Consider the following 17,456-nt stretch of genomic DNA (forward strand, 5'->3'; position numbering starts at 1 on the left):
ATATAAGAAAGACATGCAGCCCCAACCCCTATACAACTGAGACCCCTGAAGCCCCTCCTATGCTTAAGAGGGGGGGGAAAAGGGGGGGGAAGTATCTGGGGCTACAATGCCTCATGCTTGCTGGGAAAGTAAATTTAAATGTAAAGGAACACCAAAACTCGTTGTAGGTGGGGGAATAAAATAAAGCGCAGCAGCTGTAATTAAGGGCTGAGTCCCGGCATGGGCAAGAAAAATGCTAATTAGGGAAGGGGCTATAGAAAAGCACTCCCTTCCGAGTCTGTTGGGGCAGCGAGTGGGGGCTGGGTGAAGCTGCACACGTCCAGCCTGGCAAGGCAGAAACCAGAGAAGCGGTCTCCGGAGGCAGTGAAGGGCTGCAGCTGTTCTTTCCAGCCCCCCCTCTCTGTCCCTAAAGTGGTTGCCCGAGCATGGGGAGATGGAGATGGAGTGCCCGCTCTGCCTGGCTCAGTGCTAGAGGGGCACGCAGGAGGCTCGGTTAGGCTTGCTCTCGCTGAAGACTGATCTAAAGCTAAAATTCAAGGCATAGGAGTAGCATGTTATGGCATGCACGAGGACAATGTGTAGTAAAGATACTTTCGAAAACTCTTCCGCGCTGACCATTTCAGATACCAGACTGTGCCAAAGCCGCCTTGTTTTTGTGCGTGTTGACTCTTTGAGGCAGCCATAGGAATCTTTTGCTTCCCAGTAGGGCCTGGGGGGTGGGTCATAGTAAACAGATTATTAATAGTTGCTATTTTTGCATGCCTATTGAACGCAGTTTATTGACCTTAAAAGGAGGAGTGCGTAAGTCACACACACACCATGGTTAAATGCATAAAGTCTTATTGGTGTAAGAGGTGTGGGTTACAGGATTCAGGGATGACAGTGGGGCAGTCATTGTCCAGCCTGACAGGCTGGGGACAGGAGGCTGGTCTTCCCGCCGTGACCACCATAAAAAAATTGCAGAGTGGGAAAGGAGAGAAGGAATTAATTTAAGAAGAAAATGAAATTAGGAAAAAAAAGAAGGAAAGGGGAAACAAGGAAGAGAAGGAGGAAGGAAGAAGAGAGGGAGGATAACCAGGAAAGAAAGACCAAAGAAACGAAGGAACTAGTGTGAGAAGGAGGCAATGAAAGGAAAGGGGAGATTGGAAATAAGGAAAGAATACAGAGGAAAGGAAAAAGAAACAAAGAAAAGTAAAGGTAAGTAAGAAATAAACAAATATGAAAATGAGAGGCAACACAGTAAGGAGATCAAACAAGTAAAAAAAAAAAAAAAAAAAAAAAAAAACGGAGGAGAAACGCGAGACATGGCCTGGCAGCCGCGAAAGTACAGCCGGCCGGCCGTGGGCAGTGAATAATTAGGGGAGGAGAAATGCCTGAGGCAGAGCGCATGCTGGGGGATGCCTGTGGGAGGGAGGCAGGTCTTCTGTTAAATTCAGACCGTTGGGGGCCTTAGTATCTAAGGACAGTATGAGATGTGATTCCTTCTGCCTTAGTAGCTTCATGCTGTCCCCACCCCGGCCGGGTTGAGGTACCGAGCACAGAACAGTATATTCGAAATCTTTGAGTTTTTTGTCATGAACTGAACGAAAATGTCTTGCAACAGGGTAACTTGTCACTATTCACAATCGCACGAATGTGCTGAAGAATACGTTGGTGTACAGAAAGCTTAGTACTTCCAATGTACTCAAGATTGCAAGTGCATTTCAATTTATATACAACGAATTCAGACCTGCAGGTAAGATATTCACGAATGGGAATCGGTGTTGTACGGAATGCTGTGACATAATGTGTGCTATTTTTGGCGAAAGTGCAAGCACGACAGGAGGTACATTTAAAGAAACCTGTTCTGTTTACAAGATCCTTCTTGGTTGGCCCTTCTGGCATCGGCCTGTCGAGTGCATCACGCATGGCAGGCGCCCTTCTGAAGGTTATATTTGGTGTGTTGGAAAGCAATGGCCCAAGTATGACATCAGTCAGTATTATGGGCCATTCTGTGCAAATAATGCGTCTGATCTTCCATTCCTGTGTGCTAAAGTTGGTTATGAGCCTCACAGTACATTCAGAGGTAGGAGTGTTGGGAACCTCAGGTGCAAGAAGTGTGCTGCGATCGAATGAGCAAGCTTTCTGAAGGGCTTTTTCCAAAATATGATCGGAGTAGCCTCTATTAATGAAGCGCTGTTTGGACTCATTGAGACACATATCAAGAGATCCTGCAAATGCGTATAAATTCCCCATAGGGGATACTGCTGATGGTATGGGCCGGATGAGCGCTCCGAGCATGCAAAATTGCATTGCCCGCTGTGGTTTTGCGATGTAGACGGGTTTCAATTTTGTTGTTCTTAATGAAAATGTGGACATCTAGAAACTCTGCTGCATCTGTTGTGATATTGGATGTAAATTTGAGATTTAATTCATTTACTTTCAAATCAGTGACAAATGCATTAGCTTCCACTATTGACCCCTTCTAAATTATACAAACATCGTCGATAACACGCCAGTAGTGTACAATGTTTGGTAGCCATAGTCGGTGCGTGGTCCTGAGCTCGCGTTCCTCCCACCAGCCCACATGTAAACATGAGTAACTGGGGGAGAAACACAAGCCCATCGCCACACCACGCAACTGTTGGTATATCTGGCCCTGGAAACGGAAAAAGTTAGTGGGGAGGCAGATTTTAATCATTTCCATTATCACTGCATTGTGATCCCGAAAACAAATGTCTCTCTTGCCCAGATATTGATCGCAGGCATACATTCCTTGCTGGTGGTGAATCGAGGTGTAAAGTGACTCAATGTCCATTACTAAGAACAAATAGTTGTCACACCATTCAACATTCATGACCTTGTTCAGAAAATCCGTGGTGTCCTTCAAATATGAAGGGAGAGTGGTTATATATATATATATATATATATATATATATATATATATATATATATATATATATATATATATATATCCCCATTTCCACCTCCTCCGAGAATAGCAGGGACACTGTGACAGCGGTGCAACACAGGGTCAGAGGTTTCCCTGTTAGTTAAATTCAGTTCGCCAAGCATAAAGAAATTACGCAAATGCACTCCACTCCAAGCGTAGTCACCACTCCAGTTTCGGTTGCAAATCAAGGATTATTTATTTAAATTCATTCCAGCATGTAGAATCAAGTAATGGAAGAAAAACCCAACGCGTTTCAGCGACCAACTCGCCTTGCACACGGGTGATTCACACAAAAAATCTGGTCCAATAAATAAAGTTTGTTCAAACAAAAAAGTTTTGTGACAGTCAAAGTGTGTAAACAATAACTAAGGACTTAAAACCAAAGCAAACCTCTTCATTGGCCATATTGGAATGGTAATATTATTACATACAATATCGTAATGTATGTTAGTTCTCATCTAGGTGTTGAATGGTTACAAATAACTTCGAATTTGACAACACAAAGTCCTTACAATTTCTATCATGATTGTTCAGATGAAATCACATTTTGTCCATAAGTGGGAAATGTTCATATGAAAGAAGCACGCTACGCGTAATAAAGTTGATGGTATTAGGGCCATATTCAGACACGCCTACCAAGCTTATAAAATAAACTGCGCTGCTGAATTCAACATAACTGGTCACATTGCTATATATGCATAATATATTATAATCGGACCTCAGCCAATTCAGAAAATAAGCACAAAATTATGCTGTATGTAAACAGACACAACATTAACCTCTTCCATGCAGCCGCGATTCCCCTGGTGTGCTGTAAACAACACGAACAGGGGCGGGCCGTGACGAACCCCAGCCGTCATCAGCACACGAGCACCATAGGGCATGACGGCTGGGGTTCGTCATCAGCATGGAAGGGGTTAAATCATATGTAAATATAATACCCAAGTGAGTAAGCAATTTTGCTTGGCCAAAAAGCTATATGTAACCAATGTACTAAAAATCTAGTACCGCTTTACTAGGGAATATTACAAGTAAATTAAATGTGTCAATATGGTGTAAGCCAATTCTACCATGGTTAGGGGAGAGAGCACAAGCACTTTATGACTGGTTAGCAGTGGTAAAAAGCGCAGAATCTTGAAGCTAGCAAAAACAAGGTCAAATAAACAGAGTCTGACAGGCAAAAGTTGGGGGGGAAACCACACCAAGGATGTCAGGTCGGAGAAATTTGTTAATATTAGTATGACAAAGTAGATGTGCAGCTCATATGAAATTTAAAGATAGTGTCAGTTAGTGTGTGTATATATATATATATATATATATATATATATATATATATATATATATATATAAACTATATGCACACAGATGATTGAAGATGATGTGACATTGTGGACTTCTAAGAATAAATCAAAAAGAAACAGTCTTGGAAGTGTATCAAGCACACACAACTTGCATTGTAAAAAAAAGTTAACATTGCGATAAGAGCAAATACATTCAGGTTATATGAGCATTTTTTTACGAGCGGTAGAATCAAGGTATTTGACCAATACGAATATAGTTGCTCCTGAGAATATGGAGGGCAACACAAACAATCAGGACTCTGCTGGCAGTAACACCAAGAAAAAGTGGGTCCTCAACACTATTGGTTAGACAGCAACAGGGTTTTGAACTCACCTTGAAACACAATATATCCCTCAAAATACTGGTCCAACATGGCGGTCAATGCTGCATATGTTGACTAGTCCTTTCCTCACCGTCACAGCTGACCAGTAGGAACAAACATTTGCAATGCAATAGGTCTCGCATTTACACGAGTTCGAGCTATTGGAATTGTAAATGTCAATGCCTTTTAGTTATGGTTTACTTTTTAAAACAAATAAAAGGCATTGACATATACAATGCAAATATCTTAAACCTGCATAAATGCGAGACCTATTGCACTGCAAATGCTTGTAATACGTGGTAGAAAAGCCTAACATAATACTTCCCCCAGCCCCAAAAGAAGCGCAGCTGTGCCTTATTTTGGAAACACAGTGTTTCTTCATTTGCTGTCACCAACTTCAATTTGTGTTTAATGTTGTCAGTGGTAATGGGAGTAGCCTTAATATTGCACACCCCTCACTACAATCCTACATTTCCCTATACTCACTTTAGCATCCTCGTTGCCACTGATAAATCCACCAGAGACATGTGAACAGTACTTTAAGCACAGCAGTATGACAAACAGGCCAGCAGTTCCCCCATTCAGAAAGCAGAGGCTGGCACTGGAATGCAGCATGTCCTTCAAAGACCACATTCCAAATTCTAATTTAGTTAGGATGCAAACCATAAATACATCATTCTTCAATACAGAGGCTGCAACCAAATGAAAACGAAACTACCAGACGTCAGCAATAGCTAGTCCCAAGACCACGCAGCAGGCATTAAAACTACATGCCAAATAGAGTAAGTTGAACAGAAAAAAGTCCCTAAGTGGAAGCAGACAAGTCCTAGGGTTGATCTCCAGAGCCCACATACATATATAAGTATATACTAGAGGTCTTGAATGCTCGACCTAAAAAGCAGCAATTTGTCATAAGACAGTCTGATAGTTACTTCCGTCTCTGCAGCACAGCAAGCGTGACAAGTTAATTACAGAATTTAAAAGCAATCTTTATTTCTTGCTTGGATTTTTGGAACCTTAAAAAAAGAAAGAAAAAAAAAATCGTCACACGCCCCACAGTTGGGAAATACTGATCAAATCACCTCCCTCTCCCAGAAAGATTATACTAGATGGGGGAAAGTCTTCTAGTGCCACTTTTAGTAAATGTCAAAGAATGAGGGAACATGATCTGGGATGGTCCTAAAATACAAAAGTGATGGTCATAGGTCTATGCTACACTGGAGGACGTGATCGACTTCCTGATAGCACAGGACCTCAATTGTTGTCCTGGATATAACAAATGATTAGGATGGGTCAAATGGAAACAAACTGTTGCTGCATACTAGATACCTTGTGGCCAAAACCGGTGTTGCCAGGCGCTGGCGGGCAAACATTAGCCCCCGAGGTGTCAGTGGCTTCGGGGCACGGACTAATGTGCTCCAGCTAAAAGTCCATATATTTTCATGGGCAACCCTGGCTGCTATATAAGTATTGAGGTAAGAGGTTAGACCGCTTCCAAAACTCATTGCCCACAGAAAGTGCGCTGTGAATTGCTGTGTAGTTAACGTATGCTAAGAAATAGTTCCTAGGATGTAGTCTCTAACATTGCAGATTACCCATGTGACAACGACTTCGGTCGATTCCTTTGTTCACTGCCTGTTTTGTGTTCAGGAAACAATACCAAGTGTACAAAAAAACAACTATCAGCTCATGCTTTCGGTAGAGCACCACCTGCTACAAGAGCACACTACAGCCTTCCGACTGTAAAATTCTCAATAGGTTTATAGAAAAAAATATTATAAATACTGCACCGAGACACTCAAAAGGTATACAGCCATTACATAGCAATCAGACGTAAAGTATAGGTTTGCGTCATGACATCTGGTAGGTCGAGTGCTGCACATGTGCTTAAGTCCCCACATGCGGCAGGTCGAGGGCACGGGCCGCACTCTAAATTGCAATGCCCATGTACTTATTCCGCCGACTATCTGCAAACCCCCAACCACAGATCCACCCCCAAACAGAAACGCATACTGGGCAGTGGAGGAGCGGCGGCAGATAGCAACCTATGGTCCGGCCGAGTCTCCTTTTTGGGCTGCTGAGGCTGCTGGGCTCCGGTGAACCCAGTCTTCTTGGTCTCCTCCTTACGCTTCTAACTGGTGCGTTCTGTCTTGTCGCAGGATGTCCAGCGGTTCAGACTCCTCATCCAGCAGCTGCTGGAAGAGATTGGCGATGGCGCAGCCAAAGCCCTCCTGCAGGGCAGCGGAGACGGGGCTGCTGAGCACACCCTTCATGTAGCGGCCAGAGTGAGGAGCGCGTAAGACACGCGTACCAAGCGAACCGAACTGCACGGCTCGCGCTGTTCCAACGGCTGTTGCAAATTGGTGCGCGCTGCGCACGTTGCGAGCAAGGGAGTAAAGGAACTCTGCTCCCTGAGAGAGGTTATGTTATGTTATATTGGTATTTGTAGCGCGCACAACTACTCTTGAGTATCCTGGGAAGGAACTTACATAAAAACAAACAACTGTGTGTTTATGGTTGCGTGTTGCTCTTCAACATATTCGGTTAGATCGAATATTTATTTTTATAAATAGAATGCTTCATTAAGTAACAAGAAACACGCTGCACAGGCAGGCACACGCACGGCCCCGTGTCCCCCGAGTGTTTCCATCGCATGGCGCGGCCTCACTGCTGCTGCAGCGGGGAGGGGGGACCGTGACATCCGCATGAAGGAAGCGTCATCCCTAATCGATGCCCAATCAAAGAGACCTTGGCACAGAGAGTCTACAGCGTGTCTTGCTCACGCTGCCTGCACGCGCCAGTAGACTCTCTGATTGGTTGACAAGGTCAAACAATCACAATGCTGCCAGTCGCCAGCCAATTAGAGAGCCGTCTGGCGCGTGCAGGCAGCGTGAGCAAGACACACCGTAGACTTGCTGTCCCAAGGGCAGGTCGAAAAAAGCCACAGGGCGGTAACAAAACTGCTGCACATCAATGACAAGGCAGAGTTTTTGACGTTGTTCAATAGAAAGCATGGGTGGGAGCAAAAGTCCTTTTCCTAAAACCCCTCTACCCCAATAAATCTCTCTACGCGAGCAGCGCATGCGCGCTGCAACACGAGACGAGTCTCAGCTGCTAGTTCAGACCTATCTTTAGGTCACCGAATATCTTCTTCAATAACTTTATTTCGACCACAACGGGCCATAAAAGTGCAGATTAAGATACATACTTAATAATTAATTTTAATGTATTATTGTAACACGAAAATTAACACTAAAAGACACATTCATATATGTACACACCTATTTACAAAGATAAAACCATCATAGGTAAAAATAGTATTAAATCATTCAAGTAGTTATCAGAAGAGTAAATTTAGGTATGTGGAATCCATTAATCACAATTTAGTTCATTATAAAAGTTCTATGTTTTATCCACATTCCATTTAAAAAGCGGGAAATAGAAAATACAATGGGGGGGGGTGGGTGTCATATTTTAATACTTTAAAGGCATTTTCACAATTTCGATAGCCCAGATTCCTGCATATGGGTTTCACCCAGCGAATGTGTACCCACTGGTATTCTGGACAGAAAAAAAAAACATGAATTTCAATTTCTAAAGGGTGTCTACATGCAGGGCATTCAGTATTTTTGTTCACATCCCATTTACTAGTAAAGGACCTAAATGGCAGACTTCCCATTCTAAATTGCATATACAGCTTCCTTGCTGATGCTGGATAAATCTGATCAAGAAATTCCTCCTTCTTGTACTCTACTTTTATGTGGAGGAACTGGGATGTCAGTCTTCCAACTGAAGAACTAGCATGAAGGGTCATCAGATTATGGTACCTATACTGATGTACCAAGTCTGCCGTGGAAAGGGAAGGGCAGGATACCTCCAGCGAGTCCCATAATACGGGGAGGCCAATCCTGTCACAAAGGTCCTTGATGTGGGTTAACCAAGGAATTTTCTTAAATTTGATTGCAACCCACACCTCCTTGAACTCATTTTGGTATGAGGCCAACTCCGGGACACACCATAGTCTTCTCCATTAAGTAAGTTGCCGTAAAGCCACTTCCTCCTCCACAGGGAGTAACACTAGATCAAACGTCAAGGGCACCAGCGGGGTATTGGCTGGCAAGCCTAGCAAATTTCTCATAAATAAATGCTCGACCCTGATCAGACTTATAGGCCTATAGTGAACCCATAATTCCGCCCCGTATGTAGAAGCTGCTCTCGCTTGTACCTTATAAATTTCTACAACGGGGCAGCGGGCTTGAAGACCAATGCTCTGTGCATTTTAGATAGACCGCCCGCAGTCTGCGTTAGTTTTAAAGCAGACTTAGCTAGCTGGGCGTCCCAGCCCAGGTGTTCCTCGAGAATGATACCTAGGTATTCAATGGTCTTTATTCTCTCAAGGGGTATACCGTTCAGAACTGGGTTTGGACAGGTCTGCCTTGGAGGATTAAAAATCTTGAATTTAGTTTTAGCTAAATTAATCTCCAGGTCACTTAGCGCGCAGAAGTCTGCAAAGCCATCCAGGATACGTTGGATGCCCGTAGATGTTTGGGACAACAATAAGGTGTAGTCCGCCAACATTAGTGCGGGTACCCTGCCTGTAGCTATTCTCGGGCATCAATGTCCTTTATGCCTGAAAGATGCTTTATAAGCCCATTGATATAAAGACAGAAACGGGTGGGAGCCAGCACACATCCCTGGCGCACACCCCTTTGTACTGGGAATCGTGCTGACAGTTCTCCATATTTCCCACATCTTACCTGGGCTAAGTTTCCTGTACGGAGCCTTCTCAGCACTCCCAGGAGATAGGATGGAATACCAAGATCATGGAGAACTCTCCACAATTTGTCCCTGGGGACCAGATCAAACGCGGCCCTCAGGTCCACAAAAATGAGGTAGAGGCTGCCACCCTCCACACTCACAGATTTCCAATACAGGACCTGGAGTCGGAATATCTGGTCAATGGTTGACGTACCTGTTCTAAAGCCAGCCTGCAAGGTACTCAGGATCTCATTCTCCTTTTCCCAGATCTGAATTCTTTCCAGAATTATTTGTCCCAATACCTTCAGAGCTATATCTATCAGGCTAATGGGCCTGTAGTTTGAAGGTTGCAGGGGGCAGCCTATTTTGTGAATGGGAACTATCTCTGCCCCACGCCAGGTCTCTGGCGGGACCATCCCCATTAAGATTGAATTAAACAGGACACAGAGATAGGGGGCCCATATTTTCGGCTCCGACCGAAATAAGTCCTCAGGGATTTTGTCAAGCCCGGGCGCTTTGTTAGGTAGTATCTTAGCAATAGCAGATTCCACCTCTATTATCGAAATCTCCTGTGCCCCCCCCCAGTCGATACTCGTGGAGGAGGCACGGGGCGATATCTACTGTGCCCCCCCAGTCGATACTCGTGGAGGAGGCACGGGGGCATAGATGCAGTATCGTCATTGCTCGGGCATGCATAAAGACTTCCAAAGTGGTCTTCCCATACTACAGGAGCTATGTTAGGGGTTACTGCAGGTTTCTCTTCCCTCCCACCATTACTAGCAATCGCCCAAAAGGATTTCAGGTCCCTATGCTGTAGGGCTGATCTTAATTCTTCCCACTTGTCAGCCTCCCAACACTTTCTTTCCCTTTCGATCACCTGCTTGTACTGCACCCGGAGTACCTTGGTCCTTAATTTATCCTTGGCCTTAATCACCGAATAACAAGGGACTAAAAGGAGGCAAGCGAGTTCAGGCGTCTGACGAAGATGCAGACAGAAGAGAACTGGCACAGACTTGCAGGACATCTTGTCCGACTCACTTTTACAGTGCCCGACTCTTGTTTAATATCGACTATTCACTTTCTGCACTAAGATCTTGAGATCTGTCCCTTTGGCTGAGCTTGCCCTTCCATCCCCTGACAAGTGCAAATGTGCCAAGAGAGTTAATTTCTTTCTCTGTATCTGTACCCTCCACATAGATCTGTGCCAGTACTATGTGCATATCAGGCAAATTCACGCCCCTCTCCTGATGGTGAAGGCCATTAATATCCTTGTAGGATATAATGGTGCAAAAGACACCTCAGTTATTCATTCTTTATGGTTATATTTGTCTCTGGATGGCATCTTTTGATTTATGAATCGTTGCCTAATGGACACTTTAAACTGCAACAGCTGATAAGACAATGGTGGCAACAAAGTTTGTGGTGCATTGCTGCCTTGGTCCATTGGTGTATTTTTCAGGAATTTCAGTGTAGGCACAACAGAACACATTTGGGGTAATCGCTTGTGGTCACTGGCAACTGTAAAAACTCAGCTATCTTTTGGCATAATATTCAATCACAAGACATGCTTGGAATGTCAAATAATGACCCGGAGTAGTGTGGCTTTTAGACATAGGGGACAGCAGTATAATTTTTGGGAGTAATAACCATGTATATATACACAATTTGAGGCAAATGTGTATGTGTCATGTTTCATTTCATGTCCTGGGAAGGAACAAAAGGCCGGGGTTCCTCTATTCATACATAAGAATAAATCCAAGGGTATAATCAACCACGAACCTTTGCGGCTGAGTTACATCCCTGAACGAGTCGAGATTGATGCACTGATGGAGCTACTAAAAAGGTGGACTCTTGTCTTGTAACGGACCAGGAGACACCTACAACCTAAAATACATGACAAGGACTATTAAAATTTGGTGTATGTCTTTATCTATGTCCATATGTATAATTGTACTCATTGACGTGTTATAAATGATTTGGAAACGTTTGATATTGTAACCGGCAAAATAAAGGCAAATTGAGACGTATATAAAAAGGGATAAGATTTCCTCTTGCCATGCATTATAAAAATATTGTAAGCCACAGAGGAGTTTCATAACCATATAGAGGAACAAGGCGGAAGACTAAGTTCCTTTATAAGGTTATGGAACTCCAAAGTTACTTGCAATATCCTGATCATGTATGACAGGGGGTACTTTTATCCCATGTAATACATGACCACGCCATCACCTTTCCCACAAAATGCTTAAAACCTTGGTGTGTACCTCTTTCATATGAAAGCGAGAGCATGTTTGCAAACATTAAGAAAAAAAAAAATAGAGGCGGGCATGGCTTAGAGGCCGAACATAGCGCTCCTTCTTTGAGGGGCTCCGAAGGCCCATGTCTGAAATCCGCCGTAGCCGCCACTCCCTGGGGCACGCTTGCTTGGGTTGAGCTGCTACAGGCGGCACAACCCCAGCACAACATCCCCATCGATTTCCAGCCCATGGAATGCGGTGGGGGAGAATTGGAGACTGGGAGGACATGCCTGCAATCAACAGGGGCAAGCTTGGGAGCAGGCCCAATCAGGGCTGAGGTTGTGCAGGGCTCGAGGCTGTGGTAAGTGACTCGTAAGCACCTGGTCCTGCTTCCCTTGACTCCTGCAGCTGGCCGCTGACTGTCCTGGGCTGGGGCTGCAGGCGGGACCTCAATTGGTCAGCGGCAGCACCTGTGTCTGCAGCTCGCCTAGGGCTATGTGTCAGACAGCTGAGGCTTGGACCCCATGGAGTGCTGGCCCCCAGACCAACACCGCAAGCTGGGCTGCACCACTGGAGACCTGGGGCGGCTGGCGGGCCAGTGCTGCAGGGTGTGATGTCCTCTTCCTTCTTCCACTTTTCTTACAGCAGAGGGATTCTTTAAGGTGGATTGCGGGCCTGGAGGAGCCACAGGCCTGGAATGTGCTGCTTGAGGCCCACATGTTCTGGCTGCATAGAAGAATTTCTTCCTTTTGAGCCTCATAACAGGAGTGGCTGTGTGCGGCCTGGGACACTGGTGGTCGCACTATGAAACGCCAGAGTTTTGGATGTCTTCGTCTGCAGCCCTTTATTGCATGGGGCACCAAGGGATTGGGGCAACCTTGTATGCTGGGGCCTCTACTTCTTTCTTGGTTCTGCTGGCCCCTGGAGCCGCAGTGTGGCCCCTGGGGGCGGGCTGCTCCTCCCCTTGAGGCATAGGTTAAAGCATGTGGATCGCCCATGAGGGCTTCATCTGAACAGAGGGGCTGGCCTTGCCCCGTGTTTATCCGAAAATACGCGAAGGGAATCAGAAAGGAGCCAGGGAGTCGGCAATGGAGGGGCCCAGTGCCTAGCACTAAGGGGGCGATGCTGCCCCTTGGCCGTGGTCAGGCGTCAATCGAGCATAAAGGCTTTGGTGAAGAGGGTTTGTTGTACGGGAACTCAAACCCTCTCGGAACTAAGAATGTAATAACCAGGGGCACGCAGCAAAGTAGACCAGCTAAAGTAATCATCCCCTTGGAGGTTGGCAACTGTGCTTCCATGGGTACTGTATTCATCTACTCTAGCCAATGGCGAAGGACAACCGGCGGCCACTGCCTCCCAACAGAAGATTGACAAATTCACTAAGCAAACTTCCCATGTCAGGGAGGCGTGGGTGGCCGGAGGCAGTCCATCAGCAGACGAAGGGTCACAAACATCCTCCATACTGAACGCAATTCAAGATCTTAAAGTCACTTTGGGGGTGAAGATGGCCGGATTAAAGGTCAATCTGGCCCTGATCGGACCAGGCTTGGGGAATATCACTCGCAGGGTCACGGAAGTACAGAGCAGGGTATCTGAGATGAAGGATACAGTCAAATTGCATGAAACTCACTGGTAACCCTGCAATGCCTAGAGGGACAATTGGAGAACCAGGGCAAAGATGCGGAAGGCAGATCACGGTGCTACAGCCTGCACATCGTGGGCATCCGGAAGGGACGACCTCTACCACTTTCATGCATGATGCTGAACTGGGTTCCCAAGGATGAAGTGTTGAACTGTTTCATAATTGAAAGCGTCCACAGGACGTTCACAAGCAAGCCCCTGTGAGCGCATCACCCCAACCATTCATTGTACGGGTGCTAAACTACATCGACCGTGATGCTGTCATTAGTGCATTACATAGAATACATCAAGAATTCGTTGTGATGCCTGGTCTACAAAAAAACTTTTCTAGAGACCCCTCACCCTCAGGGTTGCCCCTAGTTGGCATGCTTCATCATTGGGGTTCCTTTCAATCCTCTACGGATTACAGCGTGCTGCGACTTAGGAATTGCGTAGGAGAACTTTTTATTGTAGACTATGTGTAGTGCAGTGATGTGGAGCGGAAAGGGAAATAAATCTACAAATATTTAACTAGTATTGACCCTAGTTGGTTTGGTTAAAAATCTGGGGTTGTTTACTGAGACGAAACCTGACCTTAATGAGTCTGGTTGACTCAGTAATGTGTTTTTGTCAACATGTTTCGAGCTGTTCCCCTAGTAGCTCTTCATCAGGACTCCACGGGGTCCTGCCCAGTGTGTACCACTTCCAGTGAATCCTGAAACAAGGACACAAACCATGCACACCTAATGTGCACTGTATACATAGGGTTCTAGTGATTAATCCATGTCTGTAATTAGAAAGCAAAAAGATATATTAAATTAACAAAATTTGTCAATAAATCTTTCAAGTTTACAACAATTGTCTCTGCTATTTCTTGTGGAGTCCCAACAGTCTTCACTGGTATGGAAATGATTGCTCCAAGATCTCTCTCAACATTGTCGAAAAAAGGTCCATAGGGCCAGTGGCTGGGTGTGTATGAGGATTTCACCCAATGTTCGAGATTCAAGAATCCCGGCTCCATCAACCCCGTCTCTCTTCCCACTAATTTCTCCAACTCTTTGCTTCCCTCTGAACATTTTTATGTCACTGTTACTTCACCCTCCCTGCCTTCAGGCTACTATTCCCACCCAAAGAGGTGAATCAAAGTCCACTCAGGGAGAAGGCAAGCAGCAGAAGGCTCAAGCAAGAGAGAACACTTGATCTGGGAGGCGAGAGGACACCACACTTTGCACTCTCCTTATCTTCATACGCACTATGGGCCCAAAGACCTGTACTGTAACCAGTGCTTTAAATGATAAATGATAGGTTACGCCATGGATCGCTGGCAGGCGCCAGGGAATGACTTTACCAGGGCTCTGTAGGCCAGGCCTCGCTGATTTCCTCTGACGGGGCCAACGGCACACGCCGTGCAAGTGTGGCACACGGCCAACAGGAATCTTGGGTGGGAGGGGAAACTTACACTGGCCACCCCCTATGGAGTTCCGAGAAGTTGGGAAGCTTGTGGACATCTAAGGGATTCGCTCAATGGGATCTTATCAGGATCACGCAGATCAAAGATGTATGGAGGACGGACATGGTGCACACATTTGATTCTCTCAAACAGCAGTACAGCCTCCATGATAATGAACACTACTGTTACCTCCAAGTCAAACACGCTCTACTTACACATATCCTTAGAGGCATTGTGCTTCCCGAAGCTTCCCCTCTTGAGGACCGAGTGTTGGACGGATACCTCCCAGAAAAGACCATTTGTTTAATATACATCAGAAGCTGGTAAACAATATGGAGGACCCTTTGACGTCCCTTCGGTCACATTGGAGTGAAGAGGGATTTGAGCTGGATGAGGAGGACTGGAGGGAGGCGGTCTCCTCTACGAGAGTGGTCGAGATACAGATGAGGCTCAGACTAGTGCAGCTGAAGATCTTGCACAGGGCATATGTTACGGGGCCGCGTCTGGTACACATGGGCCGAGCGGAGCGTGCCGGATAGGCTGCGGGGAACTTGGCACCTTTATGCATATTTTGTGGCACTGTCTGAGGGTCCATGATTACTGGGTGAAGATCCATGAGGTTCTGCGAGATGTCCTTAGGGTGGAGATACTACCGGAGGCCCGCAGGTGCATATTAAATGTTTGGGAACCCACAGATCTGAATGTGTATCGGAAACAATGGGTAACGTTGGCTGCGAAACAGAACATAGCACAGTTGTGGGGAGCCAATCAGCCGCCCCTGGTTGTGAAGAGGAGGATCTGGATTGGTACATGTTCAGGGAGAGTTCTGTCTATGTGACCAGAGGTTGCCCTGAGAAGTGGGGAAAGGTCTGGGAGGCCTGGAACGACACCGTGGAAATATTTGCACGCCCCCTGTACGTCCGACAGAAGCCGAGGCGCTGGAATCCCCATGATCCATAATACCTATTTTGTATCTGTTATTCTGTGCGTATGGAAAGGTCTATTGCCGAATGTAAAACTGCTGAAGTCACCTGGTGTTTTTCTATGATTATTATGTTAATAAAAAGAGTTTTAAAAAAAAAAATTATACGTGCAACGACTCATTATTTCGAGTACCTGTTCACTTTTGATTAGTGATGGTACTCTTTCATTAATTGTATTGCAGCAGAGAAGTGTAGGTACTCAGCATTGGACAGTATGTGCCCATTTAAATCACTGACTGTATGCAACTCCTGCAATACATATAAGCTCTGCATATACAAACCACGTGTCGATTCTCAGTACTATGCAAGCTGAAATAAAGAATGTTCACTGAAAGGAAAAGGGCTGCTCCAGTTTTGATTATTGTTCCTAAATACACATTGGACGGTGAACGAATATCTTTCGGAGGGCGATACAGTTTTGCAAAGACAGTGAACTAATGGAAGTTTATGGAGATTCGTTGCTTTTTAAGAGTGTGAATGCATGATGTATAAAAGGGGATGAAACCAGCCACATGAGGGTGGGTTGACAAATATGCCCCATTCGCTTAGTCATCTGATGTTCCAGTTACACGAGATAACTGCAGCTACACGGGTCGGCCTCAATAAACTGCTCACCAAAAGCACAGAGTAGACCCCCAAGTCACAAGTGTTTTAGCTGCAAACGGGCACGGCGGGAGTTGTAGTTCACAGAACACGCCAGACCCACAAGTGCCGATAACACAGGACCACAACCCCCAAAAAGCCACGCGACAAACCTCTAGAATACCAGTGGGCACCCGAGTGATCTTAAGCGTCCAGGGGATAGGGAGCAGGATCAACTATGTATAGTCATCCGCGCAATCCTGGGGGGACCCACATTAAGAACACAGACTAAAAAGAAAAGTGCGTCACAAAGCGTTAAGGAAGAAAGATAATGGTATAGCAGCCATAAGCACAGTCTGGAAACCAAGGGGAGCTGCCAATTCCCTTTGACGAAAATAGGAAGGGTGTTTTTGCTCACGACTGGTCAATCTGGATATCTAACCTCCCTTGAGCCAGTTGGCAGCGCCTTTTTCAAGCGAGAGAATGCTTACTATTTAGATCTGCGTAGAGAGAAATGTAGGTACATTTGGTGCTGTACAGCCCACCCCCACCTGCACTTACTGACGGCGGCATCTGAGTGCATCTTCCCTGCGTAGATGTCCCAGCCTCTGTCCTCAATCTCAGCCTTCGCCAGGAGGACAGCGCAGTTCCTACCAGCCCATAGAACACAGCTTACAATCACGCCCATGCCGTGCATTCATTGGCTAAAGCGACGCTTATAGCGACCTTTTGCTCAATTCTATTGGACAGTACGTCACACTTCAACTTCTTGGCCACACCTCTCTTTCTGGTCGCACCAATAATGGCTCAATCTTGCCCCTGAAGAGAAACGACTCCTCCTTCTCTTACTTGGAAATAGAAAACGGAATACAATAAGCCTCCTACAAAGTTCGAGGACAAAAAAACTCTGATTTCACATTACATACGCTTTAAAATTCTGGCACGGATGGGGTCATGTCAGGTCAAGCCAATGACGTACCCATGGTAAAGTCAGGCAAAGTAGAAAGGTTTTAACCAAATGATCAGCGCAAATGCAGTCTGAATCACTCCGTTAAAAAGCATTTTTCCCAAACTTCATACAATTCAGCCAGACTCTAATATGGCTGCCGATGGGACGCTGTGTATGTAGTATTGCAGTTGCCGGGGGGTGAGCGTGTTGGAAAAGAGCCCCTGTGTTGACAGAACTAGGTCTTAAAAGTTTGCTTGGTGAATATAAATTTTATCATACCTA

At 45.6% G+C, this 17,456-nt stretch overlaps 1 protein-coding gene across 2 annotated transcripts in view; it reads right to left on the bottom strand.

Moving 5' to 3' along the window:
• The window catches only part of DCUN1D4 (defective in cullin neddylation 1 domain containing 4), a 365,350-nt gene extending 348,390 nt beyond the window's left edge, over window positions 1-16,960 (bottom strand). The window contains exon 1 of one of the 2 annotated variants that reach the window (XM_086962658.1): window positions 16,787-16,960. In XM_086962658.1, coding sequence (XP_086818784.1) covers window positions 16,787-16,922 — 136 coding nt within the window. In that variant the 5' untranslated portion in view covers window positions 16,923-16,960. The remainder of the gene's footprint in view (window positions 1-16,786) is intronic. The other variant, XM_086962656.1, reaches the window with a different exon arrangement.
• Window positions 16,961-17,456: the final 496 nt, after the last annotated feature.

This window comes from Lissotriton vulgaris, chromosome 3_1 (genome assembly GCF_964263255.1).
Source record: "Lissotriton vulgaris chromosome 3_1, aLisVul1.2, whole genome shotgun sequence".
In the NCBI taxonomy this organism is placed as follows: Eukaryota; Metazoa; Chordata; class Amphibia; order Caudata; family Salamandridae; genus Lissotriton; species Lissotriton vulgaris.